Here is a 16,159-nt window from a genome sequence, read left to right as displayed (position 1 = left end):
TCCCCCCCCCCCCCCCGTCTGCGGGGCTCTGGATCCTTCGCCTCCTGAGCTCTGCTGGGGGGGGGGCGGGTTCTGCTTGGCTGGGCAGCCTGGGGGCTGAAAGGCGCCGGAGTCCAGCGGGACTCCTCGGGGCGGAGGCCTTTCCTGCCCGTGTGAGCGCCGCAGCGCCACCTGCCGGTCAGTTGCCCCCTTCTCCTTGCCAGGGCGCCTCGGCGCGCTCGGCTTCCCGGTCCGGCTGCTGCTCTGGCCCGCCCCCGGGTGGCTCCCATGTGCGGGGGGGCGGGGCTGCGTGTCGGCCCCGCCCCCTGACCCCTCCCTCTCTGTCTCCCCCCCCCTGCAGAGGGCTTCCTGCTGCAGGTGGAGCTGGACTGCCCCCTCTCAGCCGAGGGCCGCCTGCTGGGCGCCAACTGGACGCTGGCCTTCAACAAGATGTGCTTCATCTACTACAACCATGTCTACCAGGAGTTCCTCCCCTGCGGCCTGGGCGAGTCCCGGGACTGGAACCAGGTCGCCGCCACCCTCGCAGACGACTTCAGCCAGCAGTTCCCTACCTGGGGCCGGGCCTTGTGGGACCTCTGCCAGGAGCAGATGCCGCAACCCCTCTGGGCCACCACTGGCGGCCGGCGCAGTAAGTAGGGGGTGGGATGGGAGCAGGGAGGGGGGCTCGGTCCAGACATCCAGAGCCTTCCTGGGTTAGGACGGAGCCGCTGGGAGCCCGACCTTGCAGGTGGGGTGGCTCTCCGGAGGGCAGCTGTGATGGGTCTGTGATGCACGCTGAACAGGCTCCGTCCTCCCTGGGAGCTGAAGGGCATGGAAGGCAAGTGAGGGCCTCTTGCCTCTTAAAGGGCTAGCGATGGCCTCTTGCCCCTTGGAGGGAAGCTATGCACTTTCCCCCCTTGAAAGACAAGCAATGGCAGTGATGGCCTCTTTCCCCTTGGAGGGCAAGCGATGGCCTCTTTCCACCTTGGAGGGCAAGCGATGGCCTCTTTCCCCTTGGAGTGCAAGGGATTGCCTGGGTCCCTTTGGAGGGCAAATTATGGCCTCCTCCTCCTTGGAGGGAAGCTATGCACTCTTCCCCTTGAAAGACAAGCAATGGCCTCTGTCCCTTTGGACAGTGAAGGCCTCTTTCCCCTTGGAGGGCAAGGGATTGCCTGTGTCCCTTTGGAGGGCAAGTGATGGCCTCCTTCTCCTTCGAGGGAAGCTATGCACTCTTCCCCCTTGAAAGACAAGCAATGGCCTCTGTCCGTTTGGAGGACAAGTGATGGCCTCTTTCCCCTTGGAGGGCAAGCAGTTGCCTGTGTCCCTTTGGAGGGCAAGTGATGGCCTCCTTCTCCTTCGAGGGCAAGCAATGGTCTCTGTCCCTTTTCCCCCTTGGAGGGCAAGCAGTGGTCACTTTCCCCTAAGAGGGAAGCTATGTATTCTTCCCCCTTAAAAGGCAAGCAATGGCCACTTTCCCCTTGGAGGGCAAGTGATGGCTCCTTTCTCCTTGGAGGGAAGTTATGTATGCTTCCCCTTTGAAAGGCAAGCAATGGCCTCTATCCCTTTGAAAGACAAGCGATGACCTGTTGCCCTTTGGAGGGCAAGCAATGGCCTCTTTCCCCATAGAGGGAAGCTATGCACTCTTCCAAAAGGCAACCAATGTTCTCTGTCCCTTTGGAGGACAAGCGATGGCCTCTTTCCCCTTGGAAGACAAGTAATGGTCTCTTTCCCCTTGGAGGGAAGCTATGCACTCTTCTCCCTTGAAAGAAAAACAAAGGCCTCTTTCCCCTTTGAAGGCAAGCGATGGTCTCTTCCCCTTTGGAGGGCAAGTGAGGGCAGGAAAAGGAGTCCTCAATGTTCTGGCTGGTGGAGCCATGCTAACTCCTGCTCTTTCCTCCCCGCAGCACCCCCCAACGTCCGCATCTTCCCCATCACCCCTCAGAACACGCCAGCGCCCGTCATGCTGACCTGTGAGGTGTGGGGCTTCTACCCGGCAGACGTGGCCGTCACTTGGCTGCGGAACGGGATGTTTGTGAAGAACAGCTCCGGCGTGGCGGTGGTCTCGAACGGGGACTGGACCTACCAGACGCGGCTGAGCCTGCCCGTCTACCCCCAGAGTGGGGAGACCTACACCTGCCAGGTGGACCACGCCAGCCTTCTGCAGCCCCTGGCCCAGGACTGGGGTGAGTGCAGGGAGGGGGGGAGACTAGCCTGGAGGCAGGGGAGACACCCCCCTCCCCCAAAGCAAGAAGGGAACAGGTCCAGTTTGGTGTTGTGTGGTTAAGAGTGGCTGACTCTAATCTGGGAGAACCGGGTTTGATTCCCCACTCCTCCACATGCAGCCGGCTGGGTGACTTTGGGTCAGTCACAAGTTCTCTTAGAGCTGTTCTCTCAAGAGAAGTTCTCTCAGAGGTCTCTCAGCCTCACCTACCTCACAGGGCGTCTGTTGTGGGGAGAGGAAGGGAAGGAGCTTGTAAGCCGCTCTAAGACAAGGGTGGGGTAGAAATCCAGTCTCTTCTTCTTCTTCATGTGCAGAGTGGCATTCCCTCAGCACCAAGGCCCACAGATGGGCACAGGGCCCCTGCCCTTTCACTTCCCTTTTTAACGGAAAAAAAATCAAGAAAACGTTCCCCAAAGAGAAGAAGAAGAAGAAGAGATTGGGTTTATACCCCATGGCCCTTCGCTACCCAAGGGAGTCTCAGAGCGGCTTACAATCTCCTTTCCCTTCCCCTCCCCACAACAGACACCCTGTGAGGTGGGTGGGGCTGAGAGAGCTCTTGACAGAAACGGCTCTTTTTCCAGAACAGCTCTTGTCAGAACTACGGCTTGCCCAAGGTCATCCAGCAGGTACAAGTGGAGGAGTGGGGGAATCAAACCCGGTTCTCCCAGATTGGAGTCCGCGCACTTAACCACTACACCAAACTGGCTCCAGGGGCTGGACCTGAATTGTGTGTGTGTGTGTGGGGGGGGGGGTTTGAGACAATTCCAGGGGGTTCCCCCTTGCATCCCTACGGCCCTAAAGAAAGCTGCAAGGCCAGAGTTCTTGGGGGGGGGGTGTAAAAAGAGAATAAGAACATAAGAGAAGCCAATGTTGGATCAGGCCAAGGGCCTATCCAGTCCAACACTCTTTGTGTCAGGCAGTAGCCAAACACACCAGGTGCCATCGGGAGGTCCATCAGTGGGGCCAGGACACCAGAAGCCCCCCCACAGTTGCCCCCACCCCAAGCACCAAGAGTACAGAGCATCCCTTGCCCCAGACCGAGAGTCCCTACCTATACCTTGTGGCTAATAGCCACTGATGGACTTTTGCTCCCTATGGTTATCCAATTCCCTCTTGAAGCCGGTCCACTTCTGCCGTAAGGAGGGGCAAGAGCTGGGGTGTTCCCCGCCCCTTCGCCCTTTGGACCATTGTGGGCGGGGCCTCCAGACTTCGAGCATCGGAGGCAGGCCCTGGGGTCTCCTCCAGAGGTGGCGTTTTGCAGAATGCATTCCGCTCCCCATGTTGGAGGGAAGAGGAAGAGGGGGTGTTCTCCTGCTTCCCCCCCCCCAGCTCCAAGGCTGGCTGGCTGGCTGGCTGATGCCCCCCCCTTTAAATTCTCTTGCTCGCCTGTTCCACCACGCGTGTGGGACAGAACTCATCCTTTCAAGATGCCCAGCCCCCCAAGCAGAGGCAGCACGGGGAGGGGGGAGGGAGGAAGACTTCCGGTCTGGGGGGGGGGAGCCTTCATGGCCTGGGCAAGATTTGGGCTGGGGGTGGGCTGGGAAGCCAAACCTTTGGGGCCTGGAATGGATGGGGGAAAACCCCCACCCCAAACACACACCGTTCTACATGGAGTTTTTAATTTTGTGGCTGATGTGGCATTCCTTTGTGTCCCGTATTGTCTCTTTGGGGGGTGCGCGGGGGGGGGGGGAGGCCCCGGAGACCGAAACAAGAAAGGAGGCCGAGAGGGGGCGTCATTAGCTGGCGGGTGGGAAGAGAAGCGGTGTGAGGAGGGGGGGACTTTTCGGCCTCCCCCACTGTGAAAGGGGGGAGCGGAGGAGATGAAGCTGGGGGGGGGGGGGGGGAGCCACCTCGAAGTCTTGGGCCTTTGGTAACACCCCCCCCGGTCCTGGTGTCCCCCCCTCTCCCCCCCCAGAGCCAGGCCTGACCCCGGAGCTCAAGGTGAAGGTGGGGGCCTCCGGCGCAGTGCTGGGGGTGGGCCTCATCTTCCTCATCACTGGCCTCGTCTGCTGGAAAAAGCGGGTGCCGGAAGGTAAGAGGAGGGATGTGGTGGGGGGGGGGAGAAGCATTTCGCATAAGTGGGGAGGGCTCCATCATGTGTTGCACACAGGGAGAGACCCCCCCTGTTCAGTGATGGGGGGTGCTAAGCGATGCCTGGGCTGTACTTCTTCAGGAGGGGGCTGTTCTGTTGTTTTTTTTAAACCCTCGCATGTAGAAAAGTAGGGTGTCAAGGAAGAGGCTGGGCCAAACCCCTTTTCTCGGATGGGGTCCCTGCCTGTATGCCGGATGAGTCTGCGTCATCACTTCCCTTTCTGCCTGCCCCAGAGGTGTGCATTCCCCCAGGCCCCTCAGACCCATCACTGCATTCATCAGGACTAGAAACTTGATTTTAAAAAAACGAATGCGTAGATACTTGCAGAAGGCAGAATGGTACGATATGGGTGCAAACGAACACCCAGGTGCCGGTTGGAGAAAGGCAAGTCTCCAGGTGAATGTGTGGGGGCAGCGCAGTTCCTGGCACTCTGCGCATGACTCAGGGCGCGGGCCTCTCCTCCCCTCCTGCACATCTGCGCTGGATGTTGGGATCAGCCACAGAAAGGGGTGGGGTGGGGTTTCCGATCCACGCCCGGCATGCACACCCAGCACTTCTCTCTTACGAGCACCGGCCTGGATAGCCCAGGCCGGCCCGATCCCGCCAGATCTCGGAAGCCAAGCAGGGTGGGCCCTGGCTAGGGGTTGGAAGGGCGACCTCCAAGGAATACCAGGGCTGTGATGCAGAGGCAGGCAAGGGCAAAACCGCCCCTGAAAAGTCTAGCTCGCCACCTAGTGGCGATTAGGACAACAGGGCCATCCAAGGTTTGCAAGGATTTCGGCTCTTGGCGGAACCCCCCTTGCTGCATCTGTTACAGGGAACCATCTGCAGGCTCAGCCTGACGAAAGCCAGCAGCCCGTTCCCGGGGGCCAGCCCCGACTGGCCAGACCCCATCAGATCTCGGAAGCTAAGCAGGGTCGGCCTCAGGGTCTGAGGAAGGCCAGGCCTGTGACGCAGAGGCAGGCGATGACAAACCACCTCTGAAGCACCTCTTGCCTTAAAAAAATACAAGTCTAGTTCGCCACCTAGTGGTGCATAACGCTAAAAGAGCTGGAACTTCTGGCTGCCAGACAATCCTGGGAATTCGACACACGATGCCACACGATAATGATGACTTGTGACGTCTCTTACTAACTCCCCTCCCTCTTCTCCTCACGCCCAGGTTATGTTCCCATCGATGGCGACAACTACCCCCCAGGTAGGTCTTCTCCGACCTTTGGAAACAAGGCCTTTGGACAGGGGGGACTTCTCCAAGGCTTGTTGGCATGACTTATTTTGCTTGTCAGTCAAAGCAGGGGGCACTGATCCCCCTCCCCCAACCCAAGAATCGCTTCCCCTGGATCAGTGGGGCAACTGTCTAGGTGGGCCTCGGATGGTTCTGGGAAGCCCACCGGGGGGGCGGGGAAGTAACAGCCCACCCAGTGAACACAGTCCGGGGGAAAGGCTGCTTTCGAAGGGGGAGGTTCCATCTGCAGCCTCCCCAGCCAGTAAGTGCAGCGAGAGGCTCATGTCGGGGTTTGAGCCGATCCCTCCGAAGGGCCACAGGAGGAGCCCTGCTGGGTCAGACCAACGAGGGGCCACATGCCCCACTCCCAAGAGTGGGCAGCGGGGCGCTTCCAGGATGCCCCCAACTCTCCCCTCCCCCCCCACTGGAAATGCTGTCCTGAAGCCATCGCCCCGGCCCCTTTCGGAGCCCCCCCCCCCACGATTATCGCCCCCTTCTACAACCATTGGGGCTGGAAACTTGGCTTTTCTTTTGAAATGAGGCAAAGATGCGCTGGGCTGGCCCAGTGAAGTCAGGGGACTGCAGGCCACAGTCTGCATGAAGCTGCCTTAGGACCGGGGATCATTTCCTGCAGGAGCGCACAGGAGCGGAGCTCCGGCACTAAGGAGCACAGGCAGCAGGCCCCGCCCCCTGCTCCCAGCAGCCCTCAGTCAGGCCACGAGGAGCAAGAAGCAGCCAGGTCAATTGCAGAGCCTCCCACCCCTGCCCGCCTTCAGGTACAAGCTCTCCCTCCTCTGTGGTGCAAATGTACACCAAGGTGCCGGTTGGAGAAAACAGTCCAGTGGAGCCTGAGCGGTGGGTGTTGCCTTCTGACACAATACGGTGATGCCAGGGGGTGTGGCATATGCAAATAAATTACGCTGATATGCTAATGAGCTCCTGCACCACTTCTACGAAATGACCCCTGCTTAGGAACCAATGCTCCCTCCAAGCCGCGGAGTCTTGTAAGCAAAAATTCTACCTTGTGAGCTGCTGGCATTAAAGTTGTGAGCCAGCAATTGGGCTGCTGCATCAATTAGTTTGCTCTGGAGCCCCATCCTTCCCGAGCTGAGACAAAAGTGTGTGAGCCGGAGGCTTAAAAAACTAGGAACTAGCTCACACTAAGCTTAGAGGGAACATCGCTTAGGCTCCCACACAGGCTTGGTCCATCAAAGTCCCTCTTGCCTCCACTGATGCACGGGGGCTCTCCAAGGCCTTTCCCAGCATCCAGCACCCCCCCCACATTCCCCACACACACACACTCTCTCTCCTGGGGATGGCCTTCGACTCTGGCCTTTGATTCCCCCTGCCTGGGAACCTCCTCTTTGTGGAAAGCGCACACTGTGTGTCCAGTTGGTTTCTGCCCTCCGTTCCAAGGCAATACTTGTAGGGTCCCCTTTTCACGTTATCCTTAAAACAACCCCGGAACGAACAGTGGTGGTAAGAGGGTGACAGGACTGAGGTCAGCCAGTCGCGACTGAGAGAGGGCCCCAATCCACACACAGACACACACAGGGTCAAATCTCTCTCTTGCAGCCTGAACTCTGACTTCAAGGCCTGGCTGCCACTCCCCACTTGTTTTGTGAGAAGGTGTTGCCCATTACAGGGGCCGGACGCCAAGCGGCAGACCGGAAGGCCGGTAGCTTGGCAGTTCGAGACCCGAGTGAGCTCCCATCTCTGGCCCCAGCTCCTGCCAGCCTAGCAGTTCAAAAGCAAGAAACTGCAGGTAGATAAATAAGTACCGCTTCGGTGGGAAGGTAACAGCCTTCCGTGCGCCTTGGCGCCTAGTCATGCCGGCCACATGACCACGTAGAAGTCTTCGGACAGCGCTGGCTCTTCCGTTTGGAAACGGAGATGAGCACCGCCCCCCTAGAGTCGGATTCGACTGGCTTTCGAGCCAGGGACACCTTTACCTATTGCCCATTATATCTTCAGCAATTTCCCATGGACTGAAAATCAGGAATGACCTCCCACCAATTCCCTGGCCCCTCTTCTGAGGTCACGGCCGCCTCAGTCGCCACTTTCGGTGGCCCCCCGGCTCACTCAGTGGGAGAGCCTCTGCTTGGCATGCAGGAGGTCCCAGGTTCAAATCCTGGGCGGCATCTCCAGTTAAAGGGACCAGGCAGGAAGCAACGTGAAGGACCTCAGCCGGCGTCCCTGGGGAGCCACTGCCGGGCCTGAGCAGACAAGACCGACCTGGATGGAGAGAGGGGCCTGATTCCGTAGACGGCAGAGCCATGTTTTCTAACAGAAGCTCACTCTTAGCCCTCAGCGACCCAAGAGCTGCACCTTAGCTGGGGAAAGGAGGGAGGGCCCCGGTTATGCTCAGGATCGGCCCAACCAGCCGAGAGCTGGACGGAATCTCCACGTGCAGAGGCAGTTCTCTTGCCCGGCTGGGGAGGGCTGCGACTTCCTGGGAGGTGGGGAGGGGCCGCTGGCCAGACCCCCAAGCCCCATGACTTCTCCTCTCCCTTCCTTCCACAGTCGACTCCTAGATCCGCAGAGGCCATCCGATCCCAAACGCCTGCCTGACCTCGACAGGAGGCCCTGCTCCTGGACTTCCAGCCGCGCCTCGGCCACCAACACGGGATTGCGGCACGGGGGCGGGGGGCTCACGGTCTGGGGCAGAAATACGCCAGCTGCCCCCGCCCCCCGCCCGGCCGGCATTGCTTCCAGAGGTGAAGATGGGGGCCCCCCACCCATGGGTCCTCAAATGCTCCCCTGCCTCTGATTTTGGGGGGAGGGCATCAAACGCCCCGTGCCCTGCTATTCCAGATGTGCCTGCCTAAGTGTTGAAGAGCTGTTTTTCTTTTCTTTAAAAAAAATAACCCAAAGAAAACTGCCGCACCTGTCTTGAAACGACAATAAAACGTTTCCGGCTCTCATCCTAAAGTCGCCTCAGCACCTACTTGCGCTAGTTGGGGGGGGGGGAAGGGTCAGACCCCGCAGGCAAACACAAATGGCTGTCGCCTTTGGGAAAAACGCTTGAGTGGGTTGCCAATCCTTACGAGCAGTGCTCCCTCTAAGCTGTCGAGTCTCGTGAGCAAAAATTGTACTTGGTGAGCTACTGGCATCAAAGTTGTGAGCGAGCGATTTGGCTACTGCATGAATTAGTTTGCTCTGGAGCCCTCCTTCCTGAGCTAAGGCAAAAATGTGTGAGCCGGAGGCTAAAAAACTGTGAGCAAGGTCACACTCACTCGGCTTAGAGGGAACACTGCTTACGAGCATCAGAACACAGTCTTGAGTCTGGTGGCACCTTTAAGACCAGAGCAGGGTTTCCAAGGGGGAGGGGGGGAGCGCAAAGGGGGTGGAGACTTCCTGAGCAGTCTAGGCTCCCTATTGGCTGGCTGGCGGCAGCTGCAGCATAAATCGACGCAAACCGCCTGCTTTTCAGCGTCTGGATCACTCCCGCTTTGCCTGGAGGCCATAGAGCGATGTTGGGTTTGCAGGGCTGCGGGCCAGACTCCGCAGGCAGCCGCTTCGCAGGCTCAAGCCCAACCGCTGACGCAGTCTGCCCTTTGCCTGCGCGTACACGCCTCGCCGCTTCCTCTGCGTGCCAAACAATACTTAGTCCTGAGGAGATCCAGGTGCGGATTCTGCCGCCTGCTCGAGCAGATGGCGTAGGAGATGGCCCCGGGATGGCTCTACAGACAGCCCCAGCCCCCCCCCCCCCCCCCCCACCTTGCAAAGCATCAGTCCTTGTACAGACGCCACAGCCAGGCCGGAAGAAGTTCCACTGGGGAACGCCTTCCTGGGCTGGGAGGGCTTCACCTGTCTGATTTCTGCCTCACACATGGCATAGGCAGTGAGATAGACTCATAGAGCTGGAAGGGACCTCCAGGGTCATCTAGTCCAACCCCCTGCACAAGGCAGGAAGTTCACAAATTACCTCCCCCCCACACACACACACACACCCAGTGACTTTTGCTTCATGCCCAGAAGATGACCCAAAAAACCCCAGGATCCCCGGCCAAACTGGCCTGGAGAAAAACTGCTTCCTGACCCCAAAGTGGTGGCCAGCATTTCCCTGGGCATGTAAGAAATGCCAAAAGAACTAAGCACTGAGGCAACCCTTCCTGCCCTCCCTCTCGTGAACTGCCAAAGTTCTTTTGACAGGGAAACAAAAGTACAGCTTTGGCTGGGGTGGAGGGCTGGAATTGCCACAAGAGCCAGTTTGGTGTGGTGGTTAAGTGGGCGGACTCTAATCCGGGAGAACCGGGTTTGATTCCCCACTCCTCCACTTGCACCTGGCTGGATGACCTTGGGTCAGTCACAAGTTCTGTCAGAGCTGTTCTCTCAAGGACAGTTCTCTCAGAGCTCTCGCAGCCCCACCTACCTCACAGGGTGTCTGTTGTGGGGAGGGGAAGGGAGAGGAGTTTGTAAGCTGTTCCAAGACTCCCCTTCTTCTTCTTCTCTCCAGAATTTGACACTCCCAAGTCTCTGGTCCTTGCTAAGTGTGTTATGAATGTGGACTCCAACCTGGGAGAAGCAGGCTTGATTCCCCACTCCTCCACCTGCAGCTGCTGGTGTGACCTTGGGTCACTCACAAGTTCTCTCAGAGCTGTTCTCTCAACGGCAGTCCTCAAAAGAGCTCTCTCAGCCCCACCTACCTCACAGGGAGTCTGTTGAGGGGAGGGGAAGGGAGAGGAGTTTGTCAGCCGCTCTGAGACTCCTTCGGGTAGTGAACGGCCGGGTCTAGATCCAATTTCTTCTTCTTCATCTTCTTCTCTCCAGAATTTGACACACCCAACTCTCTTGTCCTTGCTAAGTGTATTATGAATGCGGACTCCAACCTGGGAGAACCGGGTTTGATTCCCCACTCCTCCACCTGCAGCTGCTGGTGTGACCTTGGGTCACTCACAAGTTCTCTGAGCTGTTCTCTCAAGGGCAGTCCTCGAAAGAGCTCTCTCAGCCCCGCCTGCCTCACAGGGGTGTCTGTCGTGGGGAGGTGGAGGAGTTTGCAAGCCGTTCTGAGACTCCTTCGGGTCGTGAAGGGCCATGGGGTATAAATCCAATCTCTTCTCTCTCTTCTTCTCTTCTCCACCCGGAACTCAAGACAGGCCCGGCTGAGCCCCTCAGGGCAACGGCAGCACCCACCGAGAGCCCAGAATGTTGGTCCCCAGAACCTTCTCCCAAGAGCCACTGCCTACCGGGGGCCTTGCCTCAGGACCGGTGCTCTGGAGCCCCGTCGGCAGTTTAAAACACCCCCACCCCTGCACGACCAGCTGTGCCCCCGCCCCACAGAACCCACCTCTTCCAAGGGAGATTCCCTCCCGCAAAAGGCAGGGGGCAGGGCGGCATGTGCTGTGAGGGCGGCGGCGGGGGGGGGCCTGGCGGGGAAGGCCCAGCGCCGACCCTCCCCTCCCCCCCAGCGAAAGAGAGATGCCACATCCAGCCTTAGAAAGAGGCCAAAACTTCTCTGATCGACTTGATTCCGCAAAACAGTTACAAAAATGCCAGATTCCCCCTCCCGAACCACCCCCCCACCACACGCACGGCCAGGCAGTCGTTAGCAGGAAGGAAAAGCAAAAAAACTTCGGTGGGGGGTGGGCCTCACCCACTCCAGAGGGCAAGGGTCTCTGCTGGGGGGTGGAGAATGCCGGGCGAGGGGGGGGGAAGCAGCTCAGTCTCTTGCGGCGTGGCATCTCCCCCCCCTTCCAAAAGCGTCTCTTTCCAAAAAGTCCTTTCGCTGCCTCAGAGGGTCATCCCCCCCCCCCCAGCCTTCCCGGCCTCTCGCGGGGGGGGGGGGCAGGTGTGGGTCCCAGGCTCATTTCTGCTCCTTGGTGGGGGCGTAGTAGAGCTCCAGGGGCCGGCTGAGTTTCCAGTACTTCTCATTCACCAGTTCCAAGGTCACGGATCCGTTCAGCGTCTGTGAAGAAGAAGAAGAAGAGGAGAGGTTGGATTTATATTCCGCCCTTCACTGCCCAAGGGAGTCTCAGAGCAGCTGACAAACTCCTTTCCCTCCCTCTCCCCACAACAGACACCCTGTCAGGTAGGCGGGGCTGAGAGAGCTCTGACAGAAACTGCCCTTGAGATAACAGCTCTTATCAGAATTGTGGCCTGCCCAAGGTCATCCAGCCAGGTGAAAGTGGAGGAGGAGATTGGATTTATACCCCGCCCTTCACTACCCGAAGGATTATCAGAGCGGTTTACAATCTCCTTCCCTTCCCCACAGCAGACACCCTGTGAGGCAGGCGGGGCTGAGAGAGCTCTTGACAGAAACTGCCGTTGAGAGAACAGCTCTTATCAGAACTGTGGCTTGCCCAAAATCATCCAGCAGCTGCAAGTGGAGGAGGGGGGAATCAAACCCGGTTCTCCCAGATTAGAGTCCGCACACTTAACCACTACACCAAACTAGAAGAAGAAGAAAAAGAGGGGGAGATTGGATTTATACCCCATGGCCCTTCACTACCCGAAGGAGTCTCAGAACGGTTTACAATCTCCTTCCCCTCCTCCTCCCCACAACAGACACCCTGTGAGGCAGGCGGGGCTGAGAGAGCTCTTGACAGAAACTGCCCTTGAGATAACAGCTCTTATCAGAACTGTGGCTTGCCCGAGGTCATCCAGCAGCTGCAAGTGGAGGCGTGGGGAATCAATCCCGGTTCTCCCAGATTAGAGTCCGCACACTTAACCACTACACCAAACTAGAAGAAGAAGAAAAAGAGGGGGAGATTGGATTTATACCCCATGGCCCTTCACTACCCGAAGGAGTCTCAGAACGGTTTACAATCTCCTTCCCCTCCTCCTCCCCACAACAGACACCCTGTGAGGCAGGCGGGGCTGAGAGAGCTCTTGACAGAAACTGCCCTTGAGATAACAGCTCTTATCAGAACTGTGGCTTGCCCGAGTTCATCCAGCAGCTGCAAGTGGAGGAGTGGGGAATCAATCCCGGTTCTCCCAGATTAGAGTCCGCGCACTTAACCACTACACCAAACTAGAAGAAGAAGAAAAAGAGGGGGAGATTGGATTTATACCCCATGGCCCTTCACTATCCGAAGGAGTCTCAGAGCGGCTCACAAACTCCTTTCCCTTCCCCTCCCCACACAGACACCCTGTGAGGCAGGCGGGGCTGAGAGAGCTCTTGACAGAAACGGCTCTTTTTCAAGGACAGCTCTTATCAGAACTACGGCTTGCCCAAGGTCGTCCAGCCAGGTGCGAGTGGAGGAGTGGGGGAGTCTACGCACTTATCCACTACAGCCTCTGACAACCCGGATGCAGCGGAAAGGCCACAAAGGAAACCGGTCGCTGTCCACCTTTGGCTGATCCAGCCTCGGTACCCAGAAGGCCCCTGGGCCCCTGCCGCACCTCAGACGCATCCCTGGGAACGTCACCTGCTCAGCAAAGGCAGGACATGGTGACAGCCACAGGAATAAACAGCTTTCAAAGGGGATGAGATAGATTCACAGAGGATAAGTCTATCCCTGGTGAGTAGCCATGGTGACTCAAGGGAACCTCCATGTTCAGAGGAAGTCAACCACTGAATACCAGTGCCCAGGAGGCCACATCAGGGGAAGGAGGATGCTGTGTGAGGCGGGATGCTGGACTAGGTGGGACCACTGGGCTGATCCAGCAGGGCTCTTCTGAGGTTCTTAGGAAGGCCTCGGCCTCTCTGCCCTGTTGCTGGCCGCCTGGCCACCGCGTGAGAAGACAGGATGCTGGAGTATATGGACCTTCCCTGGTCTGATCCAGCAGGGCTCTTGTTACATTCTCAGGAACAAAGCGCGTTGCCTTTGGATTTCCAAGCCAGATGTGCAGCTTTGGTATTTCCAAGCCAGATGAGAGCCAGTTTGGTGTAGTGGTTAAGTGTGCAGACTCTAATCTGGGAGAACCGGGTTTGATTCCCCACTCCTCCACTTGCACCTGGCTGGACGACCTTGGGTCAGTCACAAGCTCTGGCACAGCTGTTCTTGAAAAAGAGCAGCTCTCTCAGCCCCACCTACCTCACAGGGTGTCTGTTGTGGGGAGGGGAAGGGATAGGAGATTGTAAGCCGCTCTGAGACACCTTTGGGTAGTGAAGGGCCATGGGGTAGAAATCCAATCTCTTCTTCTTCTTCTGATTCCCATGGCCCCCAAATCCACGTACGGAGCGCCACCGTCTCCCTCCACCCAACCCTCTCCCCTCGCTCCCACCGCCCTCCCTAGCAGCCCCTTACCGTGAAGGCCCCTCCTGCCGTGGTAATGTAGATGGTGTACTGCTTCTCGCTGACGTCTTCGAGGGCGGGGGCTTCCGGGCCGGGCCCAGGCGCCTCCTCCAGGGCGATGCGCAAGGCCAGGTACTTGGAGAGGTGGTCCACTGTGGCGTTGGCCGTGGTCTTCACATACCTGCCCGGGAGGAAGGCAGAAGTGGAAAAATTGAGGGGGGGGGCAGCGGCCAGGAGAGCCACCCCAGGAAAACTCTGCGGCCTGCAGCCACAGCCCCCCAAGATGTTTGGGACACGGCTGGGCTTGCATGTCGGCTTCCGGTGATCACACCTGAAGACAGAGTCGGATGTCGTATCCTGCCACTCTGGGGTTTCGGTGGGGCTCTCAGCTTTGGGGACGGATCCAAACTGAACAACAGCACCTTCGCAAGCCTCAGGCTCCGTGACAAGGCCGCCTCCTTCTTCCCGGGGTCTCTTTCGAAACTCCAAAATTAGCCGGGGGGGGGGGGCAAAGTCGTTCTGCAGAGTAGCGTTTCGCACCCTCTGAGTGGCAGGCCCGTCGCCGGGATTTTGTGGCTTGTGGATCGATTTTTTTCCCTAACGGGGCCGAAGTTTTCAGTGCAGAAAGAGAAGCCAGAATTCTGAGGAGTGTGACCCAGCTACTTTTCTCTCTCTCTCTGAGTCTTCTCAAGCTGTCTATTCTAGGTAAAGGTAAAGGTTCCCTTGCTCGAAAGCCAGTCGAGTCCGACTCTAGGGTTGCGGTGCTCATCTGCGTTTCCAAGCCGAAGAGCCAGCGCTGTCCGGAGACGTTTCCGTGGTCATGTGGCCGGCATGCCTAAACACCCAGGCGCACGGAACGCTGTTTCCTTCCCACCGAAGTGGTACCTATTTATCTACTTGCAATTTCTTGCTTTCGAACTGCTAGGTTGGCAGGAGCTGGAACTAGAGACGGGAGCTCACTCCGTCATGCGGCACACTCGGGTCTCAAACTGCTGAACTACCGACCTTCCACAGCCTCCAGTTCAGCGTCTTAACCACTTGAGCCACCGCAGCTCCTTTTGTCTATTCTACATAGGTGTTTATAAGCTAGCGTTCGAGAGAACGCTGCCATCTTCTCCTGTAGTTATATTTGGAATCGTTATGGCCTTAACGTATAGTAATATTAACTGAATTTTGTTTTAACATTGTGGAGTCTTCATGTATATATTTATTTGGTATATACCGTGAGCTGCCCCAAGCCTGCCACAGCAGGGAGGGCGGGACAAAAAAAAGTAATAAAATAAAAAAAATAAAAATAAAAATAAGCAAGCGATTTGGCTACTGCATAAATTAGTGCACTCTCGAGCAATGGTCCCTCTAAGCCGTGGAGTCTTGTGAGCAGAAATTCTACTTTGTAAGCTACTGGCATTAACGTTGTGAGCGAGCGATTTGGCTGCTGCATCAATTAGTTTGCTCTGGAGCCCCATCCTCCCTGAGCTTAGACAAACAACTGTAAGCTGGAGGCCAAAAAACTGTGAGCTGGAGGCCAAAAAACTGTGAGCTGGAGGCCAAAAAAACTGTGAGCTAGCTCACACCAGCTCAGCTGAGAGGAAACACTGCTCTCAAGCCATCCTCCCTCAGTGAAGAGGAGAATCTGTCAGCCGGAGGCTAAAAGACTGCGAGCTAGCTCTCACAGCAGCTCAGCGGAGAGGGAACACTGCTCCGGGTGGGGGGGTGGGGGTGTCTCTCTCCTCACCTGGTCTGGGAGTAGGCGCCCTTCTCCACCAGGACTGGGTGGGGCCGGAAGACCAGCTCGATCTCGCTGCTGCTGGGCTCGGCCCCCGGCTCCGGGCTGCCCCGCCCCCCCTCGTGGGAGGTCTCCGGCTCCGGGCCCGACTCGTCCGAGGCGCGGGAGCGTTTGCGGCTGGGCCCGGCCTCGGGCTGGCTCGGGGCCGAGGCGTTGCTGAGGTGGGAGCGGCTGTCGCAGTTGTCCTCCCCGCCGCTGAAGGTGGTGTTGTCCGACTCCTGGGGGTGCTTGCGGACCCGCTGTCCCCTGGAGGGAGGGGGGCAGAAAGGAGGCGGGGGGGCACATTAGGCATGCTCCGTAGGCCCAGCTAAGGAAGGGGGCAGAGCCACAAGGGGATTTTTGGGCAGGAACGCACAGGAACGGAGTTCCGGCTGGCTCCCGAGTTGGCCACGCCCAGCAGGAACTCATTAGCATAATAGGCCACACCCAACAGCAGGAACGCATTAGGATTGGCTACATTAGGGGTGTGTGGCCTAACATGCAAAGGAGTTCCTGCTACAAAAAAAGGCCCTGGGTTTTGACAACAAACAAGGTAAACAGAATAACAAGCAAAAGGTGGGTGTGTCTGGATAACCATACTTCGGGTAACATGGGGGTGCGTCCTAATGTGCTAATGAGCTGTGCCGTCAGGGGTGTGGCCCAATATGCTAATGAGTTTTGCTGTTGGGTGTGGCAT

At 57.9% G+C, this 16,159-nt stretch overlaps 2 protein-coding genes across 2 annotated transcripts in view; one reads left to right on the top strand and one right to left on the bottom strand.

Moving 5' to 3' along the window:
* The first annotated feature begins 332 nt into the window (after window positions 1–332).
* On the top strand, window positions 333–8,448 carry LOC107112067 (class II histocompatibility antigen, M beta 1 chain). The gene is made up of 5 exons (XM_015413135.1): window positions 333–628; window positions 1,884–2,162; window positions 4,116–4,232; window positions 5,455–5,490; window positions 8,041–8,448. Exons 1-5 carry the CDS (start codon window positions 430–432, stop codon window positions 8,049–8,051), a joined length of 642 nt encoding a protein of 213 aa, XP_015268621.1. The 5' UTR covers window positions 333–429; the 3' UTR covers window positions 8,052–8,448.
* Window positions 8,449–11,294: 2,846 nt separating this feature from the next.
* RING1 (ring finger protein 1) overlaps window positions 11,295–16,159 on the bottom strand; it is a 13,973-nt gene continuing 9,108 nt past the window's right edge. The window contains exons 5-7 of the mRNA XM_015413136.1: window positions 15,433–15,729; window positions 13,710–13,878; window positions 11,295–11,425 (exon numbers count right to left, since the gene is read on the bottom strand). Coding sequence (XP_015268622.1) covers window positions 11,324–11,425; window positions 13,710–13,878; window positions 15,433–15,729 — 568 coding nt within the window. The 3' untranslated portion in view covers window positions 11,295–11,323. The remainder of the gene's footprint in view (window positions 11,426–13,709; window positions 13,879–15,432; window positions 15,730–16,159) is intronic.

Source organism: Gekko japonicus, unplaced genomic scaffold (genome assembly GCF_001447785.1).
Source record: "Gekko japonicus isolate JY-2015 unplaced genomic scaffold, Gekko_japonicus_V1.1 scaffold4329, whole genome shotgun sequence".
Taxonomy (NCBI): domain Eukaryota; kingdom Metazoa; phylum Chordata; class Lepidosauria; order Squamata; family Gekkonidae; genus Gekko; species Gekko japonicus.
Note: the sequence above shows the minus strand (reverse complement) of the source record. Positions and strands in the feature narration are given on the sequence as shown.